This window comes from Callorhinchus milii, unplaced genomic scaffold, assembly GCF_018977255.1.
Source record: "Callorhinchus milii isolate IMCB2004 unplaced genomic scaffold, IMCB_Cmil_1.0 Scaffold31, whole genome shotgun sequence".
In the NCBI taxonomy this organism is placed as follows: domain Eukaryota; kingdom Metazoa; phylum Chordata; class Chondrichthyes; order Chimaeriformes; family Callorhinchidae; genus Callorhinchus; species Callorhinchus milii.
In genome coordinates this window covers 2,078,264-2,090,606 of record NW_024704772.1, presented here as the reverse complement: position 1 = coordinate 2,090,606, position 12,343 = coordinate 2,078,264, and the positions used below count along the sequence as shown (strand labels likewise).

Genomic DNA, 12,343 nt, shown 5'->3' with positions numbered 1-12,343 from the left:
CTCACCGTGCCCGCGAATTGAACCCGGAATCCTCTTGCGTCCGAAGCACCCCAACGCCGCAGGACTCCGCTGGTGACTGCCACGTTCACTTAGAAAACCACGCAGAAAATTATACTTTTACCGCATATAGTAATTATACGGTAAATTCTTCCAGCGAGAAAGGCTTGTAATTATTTGAAGTATTTCTCTTGACTCCTTTTTAAGTGTCCTGATTGCTTTCCGCTTCTCTGGCTTTCTGGGGCAGAGCCTTCCATAGCTTCACAACCCCCTCTCTCTCTCTCTCTCTCTCTTTCTCTCTCTCTCTCTCCGTGATTAAATGCTTCCTGACACCCGCTCTAATCATCTCGGATCTGGATTTTACAGGGAAAGAGCCGTCCACTCACTGTCTAAGGTCGGAGCCCGGCAGCTCAGCGGTTAGAGAGCTCGCCTCGCGAGCGAGCGAGAGGACCCCGGGTTCGATTCCCGGCAGTGCAGAACCTGAGGCACGTTTCCTCACACACACACACACACACACACACACACCCGTTGTCAACCCGGTTGTCGGTCGACTGACGATTAAATAACCCTTGCATTTGGCGTAGCGCCTTATCACGTCATTGAGACGTCTCAAAGCGCTTCACAGGACACAGGGGCGCAGCGAGACCCGGCGGCCAACTGACCCGCGCGGCAGTGTCCCCCAAACGGTCGGTTCGCGGGTTGAAGTGACCAAATTATTATTCGATTCCGGAGGGAGTGCCGTCGTTTTGGCTAAGAACCGGGATACGAGAACGTCGGGCAAGGCTGCGAGCTCAAAACGTGTCGACGTGGGGGGAAAGGGGGGGGATTTGTGGGTTCAAGCCCCCCCCCCGGCCCCCCACCGACTGAGCCAGGCTGACGCCACGAGCAACACAGCAATCCAGCACAGCAAATGCAAATGCCGAGCGTGAAGCGGCGAAGGTTTAAGCTGATGTATTAGGTCGCGAAGGTACGTGAATAGCAGTCGGTGGGGGGGGGGGGGGACGGCTATGAGCAATGTCAAGAGAGATGGAGATAGACTGTCTCTCCCCTTCTCTCTTCCCCACTGCAGTTTTCTCGAAGTGACATTAATCCGGTGAGTGTCACTCACACCAGAGCCTCTGTGGGGGACTGAGTTTTATTTATTATCGGGAATCCTAAGACCCTTCATGGACCATTCTTCTGTTTGACAGGAGCTGTGCAGAGAGAGAGGAAGCAGATGGACCATTAACGTTGAATTGCTCTCATTTTTATTCAGAACGAAGCTTTTTTTTTCTCGAGAGAGAGAGGGAGAGGGAGAGGAGAGAGAGAGAGAGAGAGAAGTGTGGGGGTGGTGGGGCGGGGGTTCGTCGGGTAAGGCTTTACCTGTGGCCGGTCTGGATGATCAGCGAGAGCTGTAAGGAAGTAGCTGACCGTGTTTGCCTACAAATACACAGCCACTCCACTCATCATCATCATCATCATCATAATAATAATAATAATCCTTGCATTTGATACAGCGTCTTATCACGTCTCCGAGACGTCTCAAAGCGCTTCACAAGGACTATGCTGTAAAAAGGTAGAGTGACTGTGTGTTTTGCGGGCGAAACGCGGCAGCCGCTCGCGCACAGGGGGGGGGGCGTCCCCACAAACAGCCGTGGAACGAGCGGCCGAAATAAAAGACCTCTCGCGGACCAACGAAGTGGCGCAACAGGCTCAAGGGGGCCGACAATTTAATCCTCCTGGTGTTGCACGAGGATAGCCCCGCCATTGTAGGAATAATAATAATAATAATAATAATAATAATAATCCTTGCATTTGATATCCTTTGCACGTGTTCCAGGGGATCGTTAACGTCCACCCGAACGGGACCTGGAGCATCCGCTGGAAACCTCGACTCAGGGGCTTGAACCCACAACCTTCATCGCCTCGGGGGACGGCGGTGCCGGGCTGACGCTGATAAGACGGCCGCGGCGCCGCACAGCAAAGCCTTGCGATATTTACTTCCTATTTCCCGAGTGGGATTCCTTAATTAAGGAATAAAAAGGCACGGGTGAATTAGTCGAGTCACACTTACCAAAAGCGTTCTTACCTTAACTGAGCGGGTGATGTTAATTAATTAGATCCCCCCCTCCTGCTGGGACTCCGGTTAGGTTCGCTTTCTGTCAGTCCCTCAACTAATATACCTACTAAAGAATTCCGCGGCTTCTTACGGTCCCATTTGTCCCCCTGTCAAGTCCTCCCATTAATAGGTTCCTTCGGTAATTTGGTTCAGTCTATGGCTTCTGGGTCTTATTAATGAACTGATGTGCCTCCATGACCGTAACTCCATGTTCCCTGTCTCTCTTTAATCACTTTCGCAGCTCCTCTGCGCTCGACCGTAGGGCCTTTCACGGCGGCCTGACATTTCAAAGTGCTTCGCGAGGAGGTTGCCCTGAAGCGTAGTGACTGTGCGTTTTGTGGGTTCGGGGCAGCAACTAATTAGCGCGCAGTAATGACTCACTCGCACGCAGCTGTGAAGTCAGCGACCGGTTTTATCTGGGGGATTGTTGGCCAGGACACCGGAAGAGAGAGAGAGGGAGAGAGAAAAACTCTTTTCGAAGAGCTTTAACGGGATCTTTAACGTTCAGTTGAACGGAGAACACCCAAACCAAAAGGACGGCACCTCCAACACTGCGGTACTCCCTCCAGCACTGCACTGGAGTGTTAGCCTGGACTGTGCCGGCCCATAAATACTTAAAACTGTACCTTAATGGTCAGAGCATTAGCCCAGAGAACCCGGGTTTGAGCCCCGGGTGGTAATTCCTTATTCTGGGGGTCTCTGTTTAGGAAGGAAGCGGGAAGCGGGAACCCCGGTTGTTCGTCGGTCGGTGGATCGCTTTGCGGAGGGTAATAACCCCTTTCTTAAAAAGAAACTCATGATAATTTGGTCACTCGACCCACGACTGTTTGTGGGACGCCGCCGTGCGCAATTAGCTGCCGCGATTCACCCACGAACCGCGCACAGTCACTCCGCTTTTCGGTGTATGCACCGTGAGGCGCTTTGAGACGCCTCAAAGACGTGATAAAAGGCGCCGTGTCAAACGAAAGGATTATTATTATTATTGTTGTTATTATTTTGATAAGCCTCGAGTGGGGTTTTAATGCCGTCTTGATTTCCGTCCAACCTAACAATTGGCTTAATTTATGTCTGTATCAGTTTATTGTGCAGTGAAGCACTGAAGTGGTGAAATTGCACGTGAAATTGATGTTGTAATTACACGCGCAAGGCTGGCTGTGGTGATTTATTTGCTGTGTGTAGTGGGGTGAGAGGGGAAGTGCCCAACTGGGACACAACGCTATCCTGCTTCAAGGCCACTTCCCCGAATGCCCAAGTCAATCACATCACCGTCAACACCGGGGCTCGTTTGTCAAACGCTCTGGGACGTTACGCTGCCTAAAGGGACGCTGCACAAACGCAAGCTGCGGCGTAGCGGGGGGGGGTAGAGCGCTCGGCTCGCGATCCGGTTCGATCCCCGGACGGCACAGGGCAAGCGCTTAGGCAAGTTTCCTTACCCCACACGCGCGCGCACGCACTCACACGCACGCGCCTCTGTTTAGTCAGCAGTAATTGTTAAGTCAATTGGCGGATCGCTTTCCCGGGGGTTATAAACTCTCCCCCAAATCGGTCATTCAATCCACCACTGTTTGTGGGGACGCTGCTGCCTCGGTTTGCCCACAGAATACACGGCCAATTCGCTGGACAGCGTATCCCGTGAAGCGCCTTGAGACGTCTCGTCGACGTGATGTGAGGCGCCGTATCGAATGCGAGGGTTGTTATTGCGATTACGTATTCGGGTGAACGAAAAGGAAAAGGCTTTTCGCGCTGCAACCGGAGCTCCGAATCACATGGAAACCGCACATCAAACGCACCGGGGAAGCAATGAGCGTGCAAGTCCTCAAGGGAAGATAAGGGATGCCTATTGAGGGGATGGAGAAAATTAGCAATATAATTGGGATGTAAAGACACATTGCATAATTAGTAATTAATTGCCTCGTTGGTCTTTATCTCCCCCACCCGCACTGTGAATTTGCCACCGATCCGAGCTTTATTATGTCCCTTTCTAATGAGAAACGCCCTCGGCGCTCAATCCTGTTCATTTCTTTATTGCTCAATTGTTCCGGCGCTTCTGTTGGTCGGACCTTTGACACCGAAACCCGCTCTGGCGACTGAGGCAGCGCTGGGGAACAAAGACAGTGAGACGTGGGAGGACATTCGGGTCGGCATTCAACGACAGCAACACAGTGCCCTTCACGAAGGAGTATAGAGTCCCAGAGCGCTCGACAGTGGAGGAGTCTGACCCCCGAGTCAGGGTGGGGAGAAGGAGGAGGGGGGGTGGGTGGGGGGTGACCGTAAGCCCGATCAAAAAAGGAAGGTCTTTAGGTGGGGAGGGGGCAAAGCGGAGGGATTGAGGGAGAGCGTTCCAGAGTTTCGGGGCGCAGTGGCCAAATACACGGCCACCGATAGTGGAGCGGAGAGGGGGACGGGGGGGGGCGAGGGACGAACGGGAGACCGGAGGAGGAATCCGAACGGATTGTTAACAATTGTTATTATTATTTATTAATCGCAAATCATCCCCCGTCACGCGCCCAACAACCACCACATCCTGCAACAGAAGAAGTGGAGGGTTTCATACATGTTTAATCACGGTTGAGACGGCTCAAGGGGGAAGGAGGGAAGGAGAGAGGGAGGGAGGGAGGGAGGGAGGGGGAAACATGCAATGCTTTTTTCTCATTAAAAACACGCACACGGTGGCAAATAAGGCTTTGCGACATGTTGCATAATACTGCCACCTGCTGCCACCAAAAAATAATAATCCTTCCATTTGATTGCCATCCAATCTAACATTTTGGCTTAACTTGGGCCGCCCTATAGCACCTGATCAAGACGTCCCAAAGCGCTTCGCAGCACACAGTGTAAAGCGCGGTGACCGTACATGTCGCGGGCGAAACGCGGCAGCCCTCACCCTAACCCAGTTGCGGACGGCGGTGAGACCCACGAGCAGTCGTGGATTGAAGTGACCGTTCAAATTATCTTTTTTTAAGGGATTGTTACCCCGGGCAAACGATCCCGACAGCCAACCATCCGCCAATCGACTAATAACCGGGTTCCTATCACCGTTAGGTAAACAGAGGCGTGTGCGTGTGCGTGTGGGGAGGGAGGAATAGATCAAACGATGTTTAAAATAAGTCATTTTATTTATTTGTTTGTTTATTTGTTTGTTTACTTGTTTGTTTATTTGCTTGTTTTACGGGTGGAGACGTCAAACCGAGGTCCCGTCGCTGTGTCGCTGTGTCGCTGTGTCGCTGTGACTGTCCGGGTTGGACGTTGAAAGGATTATTTGACGACAAACGGTTTCAAACGTTTAAAAAAGTTTCTTTAAAAGTTTATGACTTTACATAAAAGTTAAATGAATGATTGACAGGTGGGTGGGGTTTGGGGAGAGGGGGGCGTGTCAGTCACGTTGATTGACAGGCGCGGAGGAGGGGGCGTGTCAGTCACGTTGATTGGCAGGTGGGGAGGAGGGGGCGTGTCAGTCACGTTGATTGGCAGGCGGGGAAGAGGGGGGCGTGTCAGTCACGTTGATTGGCAGGTGGAGAGGAGGGGGCGTGACAGTCATGTTGATTGGCAGGTGGGGAGGAGGGGGGCGTGTCAGTCACGTTGATTGGCAGGCGGGGAGGAGGGAGGCGTGTCGGAGGGGGCAGAGCTGACGGTGTGCGCACGCGCGGTCTGGGATCTCGCGATGCTTCGTCTGGCCCCGCCCCCTGCCGCCCCTGCCCGAGACCCGGGGCGGCGGTTGGTGCTGAGGCGGGAAGCGGCGACGGTTCGGCGGCTCCGCTTTCACTGCGCGGTTACCGTTACCTTTCGCTGCGGCGAGTTGTCACTGGGTAGGAGCCATTTTTTTTTTGTCATCGCCAAACCACCACCGCCACCCCTTTCCTTCCCCGGACTGCGACCCCCGCCGGTCGCGCTTTAATTTGCGTCGCTTGTCCCGCCTCCACCCCGGCGCGCCCATTGGCTGTGTCCGCGCCGTCCCTTCACGGCAACGCTCTGATTCGCCGACGCGCCTGTCCGTCAAGTGTCAAGGCACTGCCTTAAAGGGATGGCGGCCTTTTTGATCCACAACTACTGACACACACACACACATATAAACATACACACAATCATACACACACATAAACATACACACAATCATACACACACATATAAACATACACACAAACAATCATACACACACAAACATACACACACAATCATACACACACATATAAACATACACACACACATACATACATACACACACATATATAAACACACACATAATCATACACACACACATATAAACACATACAGACATACTTACAGACACGTACATATAGACAGACGTACACACATATACACACACACATACAGACAGACCCACACACACACACAGACATACAGAGGGATAGCTCACTCACCTCCCCCACCACTGTTAGCTGCCCCCCCAATCCCTTGCCCTTTATACCCCCCCACCCCACCCCACCGCTACACGCGCACATGGTTGACACGTGAAGACCGAGGTCCCATCTGTGCCCGTTCAGGAAGATGTTAAAGAACCTCTATCTACCGCAGGCAGACGGGCAGCGACAGCAGGACCACGCATGGCGGACTGGCAGTCCCACTACCCTAACGATGATGGGGAGAATCCCGAAGAGGATGAGGAGAACGAAGGTAGAGCGGTCCGTGCTGGGTTTAATCTTTGTGTATAAGGGACCCGTCTCAAGAACCTCCTCTTCCACCGTGCCTTCGGTCACCCTCTTACCCCCTGGCCTTCCCGCCCTCCTGAACCCAACCACCGGCTCAGATGAGGATCCCTGACTGTCCAGCAGCCTGGGACTTCCTCCTGACGTGAAAGGCGCTGTACAAATGTAATTTGTTGTTGTTGTTGTGCAATTCAATGGCCTTTTGCACTCAACTGTCTCCTGTGGCTTGAGAGATGTCAGCTGACATTTACAGACTGGTTCGTTTCGTTTCAGTGGAGACTAAGTATGCTGGGAGGGACAGCTTAATATTCCTGGTCGATGCCTCGGAAGCCATGTTTGCAGCTGATGGCAATGACATTTCGCCATTTGAAATGACGATTCAGGTAAGAGGATTGCGTGTGACACATGGTAGATATGCTGGAACAGGAACACGCGCACACTCTCTTCTTTTAAAAGCTACTAGATAATGGGGAAGATAATATTACTACCCACCCTCACACGCGCGTAATATTTTCATCCCAGCTCGTGTGCCCAGCCAGTACTATCAAAACTCCTTGTTAAGGAGTTTGGCTTATGGAATAAGGTTATCTCCAGGGCTTTGTGAATATCGGCCAGCCCGAGCCAGCATAATGAATGCTGGTCCTACCTTTGAGGGAGCAGAGTAGGAGGCATTAGTATTAAACTAAAAGGTATTCGGGAGCTCAGAGTAATGTGAGATGCTTTGAGGTCAGTCGGTGGATTATTTTATTTAACTGCGGTGTTGATTTGCAGTGTATTCGCAGTGTTTACACCAGTAAGATTATCAGCAGTGACCGGGATCTCCTGGCTGTGGTTTTCTTCGGGACTGGGACACACAAGAACTCCGGCGATTTCAAGCATATTTATGTGCTCCATGATCTGGACACTCCAGGCAAGTCTGATCACTAGGTCTAGTGAAGAACTGCCTCAACCGCATGTCTGTGTTTAGTTTGTGTTAAGTGTGTGTGTGTGAATGCAATTGTATGTGAATATTTTTGCACCCGCATGTGTGTGTATGTGTCCGTGTTTGTGTCAATGCAAGCACGTGACATGATACCTCATAAAATTTGGGACGTGATGTGTGAATGCGACTGACAGGATGGTGGAAAGTCAACCGGGATAATTAAAAACACAAATTATTATTATTATCGGTCATTTAATTTTTTTCAAGCTGCATTTTCCATAAGAGAATAACCAAATCACCAAAATAATAATAATAAAATTGGTCACTTCAAACCACGACTGTTCGTGGGACACCTCCGTGCGGAATTGGCTGTCGCGTTTCGCCCACAAAATATACAGTCAATTCACTTGACCGTGTGTCCTGCGAAGCGCTTTGAGACGTCTCGAAGACGTGATAAGGCGCTGTATCGAATGCCAGGATTATTATTATTAAAAATGCGACGAGTGTCTCTCCGTCTCCTCCAGGCGCGAAGCGAGTGCTGGAACTGGACAAGTACAAAGAGGAGACCGGGCGGAGGCATTTCAGGGAGGAGCTGGGACAGAGCTCTGACGTCTCGCTGGGTGAAGCTCTGTGGGTTTGCTCCAACCTCTTCAGCGACGTCAAGCTCAAGCTGAGCCACAAGCGGGTCATGCTGTTCACCAACAACGACGACCCCCACGCCAACGACAGCGCCAAGGCCCGCACCGCCCGTACCAAGGCTTCGGACCTCCAAGAGACGGGTACGTGGGCAAGGGAGGGGGGGCAGAGAGGGCAGGGGAGAGGGGGCAGGGGAGACGAAGGGCAGAGATGGCAGGAGACGGGGCGCAGAGAGGTCAGGGTTGGGGGTTAGAGAGGTCAGGGGAGGGGGAACAGAGAGGCGGGAGGGGGCAAAGAGGGCAGGGGAGGGAGTGGGGAGGGCAGGATAGTGGGGATATGAGCCACAGAGAGTGTATCTTGCACTCACCTAAGCCCCTGCCCCTCTCGATCTCGGCGTTTTCAGCCAATACGCCACGAAACTCTGGAACACTCTTCCTCTAGAGGGTTAAAATGCCCTCCCATTTGCTAATTCTCTCTGTACTGTGAGGGGGTGTGTTCAGTGCTTGCCTGTGGTGAGTGTGAGTCTCAGTGTCTGTGTGTGTGTGTGTGTCACTCTCTCTCCCCCTGCCCAGGTATCATCCTAGACCTGCTACACCTGAGGAAACCAGGTGGGTTTGACATCTCCATCTTTTACCGGGATATCATCAACACGGCAGACGGGGAAGACCTGAGCTTGCGGTTCGAAGAGTCGGGCAAGGTGGATGACTTGCTGCGTAAAGTCCGGGCCAAGGACTTCAAGAAGAAAGCAATGAGCAGGTCAGCCTGAATTTGCGGCGGTTTAAACCGCTGTTTTTTTATTTTTTTGATGAGCAAAGACCTCGTTAAAAATGAAACTTCATTTTGCGGAGTCCTGCAGTGGTTAGAGCACTCGCCTCGCACGCTGAGAGGATCTGGGTTCGATTCCCGGCTGGGCGAAATATTGGGCAAGCTTCCTTACTAGCAGTAAGTAGGAAGCCGGATGTTGTTCGGATTGGCGGATCGCTTTTATCCGGGGATAAAAATCCCTCAAAAAAAACCCAATAATAATTTGGTCACTGAATCCACGACTGTGGGACGCTGCTGTGCGCAATTGGCTGCTGCGTTTTGCCCACAAATACACAGTCAGTTCATTTTACCGTATATCCTGTGAAGCGCTTTGAGACGTCTAGAAGACGTGATAAAGAGCTATATCAAATGCAAGGATTATTATTATTATTTTTATTATTATTATTATTATCTGTCTGCTCAGCTCCACAAAACCTCGCAAGTGTCTCTCAAAGCCATGAGTTGATGAGTCGAGGACAAGGACTCTGGTACGGAAGGAAGTGCGTTCAATTTAGTTCTTTGTTTCTCTTTCCCCCTCTCCCCCGGCCCGGACGCTGTTCAGGCTGAACCTGAAGCTCGGGGATGGCTTGGAGCTGTCAGTGGGAGTGTTCCTCCTGATCCGCAGTGTCACCAAGCCCTGGGCCGTCCGCCTCTCCCGAGAGAGCAACGAGCAGGTCAAAACCAAGACTCGCTGGTTCAACAGGGAGACGGGGAGCCTGCTGCTGCCCAGCAACACCAAGAGAGCTCAGGTACTCAGGCCACGGCAGCCGCGCTCAAACACCGACTCACGTGGGACTCCACAAAGTACCACTGCTCGCCTCGCAAGCGAGAGGACCCTGGTCGATTCCCGACAGGGCGAAAGATTAGGCAAGTTTCCTTACTCCACACACAAACACACACACACACACACGCGCACATGCATGTGTTTCCCAGTAGGAACCCGGTTGTTAGTTGCTTCCCCGGGACTAATAATCCCTCCAAATAAAATGTGGTCACTCGACTGACCCACGACTGTTTGTGCGGACGCCGCTGTGCGCAGTTGGCTGCCGCATTTCGCCCACGAAATATACAGCCACCGCACTTTCGAGTGCATCCTGCGAAGCGCTTTGAGACGTCTCGAAGACGTGAGAAGGCGCCGTATCAGTGTATTATCGTGGTTGATAATCCTTGCATTTGGTGTTTGCTAACGGGCACCGCCTACCTCCCCCTCGCCCTCCAACTCAGCTCCGTCCGTCGAGGCGCTGCCCCTCGTGAAAGGCGCTGTGTAATCAAGTTGTCGTTTTCGTTGGCGCCGAACACAGATATATGGAAGCCGCCAGATCACTATGGAGAAAGAAGAAACGGAAGAGCTGAGGAAGTTTGACGAGCCTGGCTTGCAGCTGGTGGGGTTTAAGCCCCTGTCCCTCCTGAAGAGACATCACCACATCAGGCCAGCTCAGTTCATGTACCCCGAGGAGTCGATCATCACAGGTCACTGTCAGCGGCGTTCAGCCCTGTACCTGGGCCGCACGGGGCAGTCAGCACCTCTCCGGGGTGTGGTGGGGGGGGGGGGGGGGCAGGGGGTGGAGAGCGGGGCCCGTTGTGTCTGCAGCGAGAGAGTGCCACCGTGTGTGTCCATAAAGCTGTGTGTGTTTGTGCGCAGATAGTGCGCGTATGTGTGTAGAGACTCTGTATCTGTGTGTGTATATAAATAACTGTGTGTATCTGTGCAGAGATTGTGTGTGTGTAGAGACTCTGTCTGGGTGCGTACAAGACCGTTCGTGGGCGCATAGTCAGACTGTGTGAGGATAGATTGCGTGTGTGTACAGAGACTACGGTTCCGCGTGTGTGTACAGAGACTGCATGTACGTGTGTATGTGTATACAAGCGTTCCGGGACGCTATCCCGTGTGAAGGCACTATACAAATCCAAGTTGTTGTTACAGAGACTGTGTGTGTGTGTGAGTGTCTGGGGTGGGTGTTGCTGTTTTACTGCAGTACTAGCTCAGGGTGATGTTTACAAGGCGTTGAACAGCCGCAGGCGTGAACCGTGGTCCGTGTCCGTTAACAGGAAGTACAATACTGTTCGGGGCTTTACTTACCAAGTGCCTGGACAGGGAGGTGTACATGCTGTGTCGCTACACAAACCGCAGGAACACCCCTCCACGATTCGTGGCCTTAGTCCCTCAGCGAGAGGAGGTGGACGAACAGAAGATACAGACGATGCCGTCAGGTGAGCGACCTGCACCTATTTTTTTTTTCCTGCTCGGCCGGGTGTCTTGACGCCGCACGCGGTAAACCCATCGCCCACAAGACACACAGTCAACTCACTTTGCCAATACATTCTGTGAGGCTTCTCGGCGACGGGTTAAGGCGCTACATCAAATGCAAGGATTATTGTTGTTGTTGTTGTTGTAAGAGTCTCCAAACCAAGCTTGAGATTTTCACGCATCCCCCCCCAACACATGGAGATTCCAGAGCTAGGTTGTTGGAATGGAACGCTCTCTCTCTCTCTCTCTCTCTCCCTCTCTCTCTCTTTCTCCCTGGAGGGTCGCTTCCTGCTTACCTAACCCCAGAAAGTGTAGAGGCTGTGCTTGTCCCCTGATGCCCTCCATTCCACCATCGATGGCCGTGCTTTCAGCCACTACACCCCGAAACTCCGGAACACTCTCCCTTCTGTCCCTCCGCCCTGCCCCTTCCTTCCCCGTTTTCAGGTCGTGCCTGCAGACCTTCCTGTCCGACACTGCCCTGGCGCGAGGTGCACGGTGTAAATGCAAATTGTTGTTGCGTTGAACACGAGATGCAGGGGGTGTCGATGTGCAGTCGGGGCACAGTTTCGGAGTGACTAATGTTTTTGTGGCTCTCTCGCTGGGCCAGGGTTCCACCTGGTTTTCCTGCCATTTGCCGATGATATCAGGAAGGTGAACTACCCGGAGAAGGTCGTGGCAAATCAGGATCAGGTCGATAAGGTGAAAGCGGTGATACACAAACTCCGCTTCAAATACAGGTAACTCCCAGCCCAGGACCCGGGCAGAGAGACAGGGGGAGAGCAGAGAGACAGAGCGGATACGAGCACAGAGATTGGAGAGGGCAGGGGGAAAAGTGGGCTGGAGAGAGACAGAGGGGACTGGGAGGTGAAGAGAGGGAGAGTGGATGGGTGGGATAGAGAGACAGAGGGGAGGTGAGGGAAAGAGGGAGGACGAGGTGGTGGGGAGAGAGAGAAGACAGAGAGAGAGATGGGGAG

The 12,343-nt window shown here is 52.5% G+C and overlaps 1 protein-coding gene across 1 annotated transcript in view; it reads left to right on the top strand.

The window, feature by feature from the left end:
- The first annotated feature begins 5,773 nt into the window (after positions 1-5,773).
- Positions 5,774-12,343, top strand: part of xrcc6 (X-ray repair complementing defective repair in Chinese hamster cells 6) — an 8,070-nt gene continuing 1,500 nt past the window's right edge. The window contains exons 1-10 of the mRNA XM_007909559.2: positions 5,774-5,901; positions 6,629-6,727; positions 7,033-7,142; positions 7,531-7,669; positions 8,206-8,460; positions 8,890-9,073; positions 9,684-9,870; positions 10,423-10,591; positions 11,171-11,332; positions 11,977-12,106. Of these exons, the coding sequence (XP_007907750.2) occupies positions 6,658-6,727; positions 7,033-7,142; positions 7,531-7,669; positions 8,206-8,460; positions 8,890-9,073; positions 9,684-9,870; positions 10,423-10,591; positions 11,171-11,332; positions 11,977-12,106 (1,406 nt within the window). The 5' untranslated portion in view covers positions 5,774-5,901; positions 6,629-6,657. The remainder of the gene's footprint in view (positions 5,902-6,628; positions 6,728-7,032; positions 7,143-7,530; positions 7,670-8,205; positions 8,461-8,889; positions 9,074-9,683; positions 9,871-10,422; positions 10,592-11,170; positions 11,333-11,976; positions 12,107-12,343) is intronic.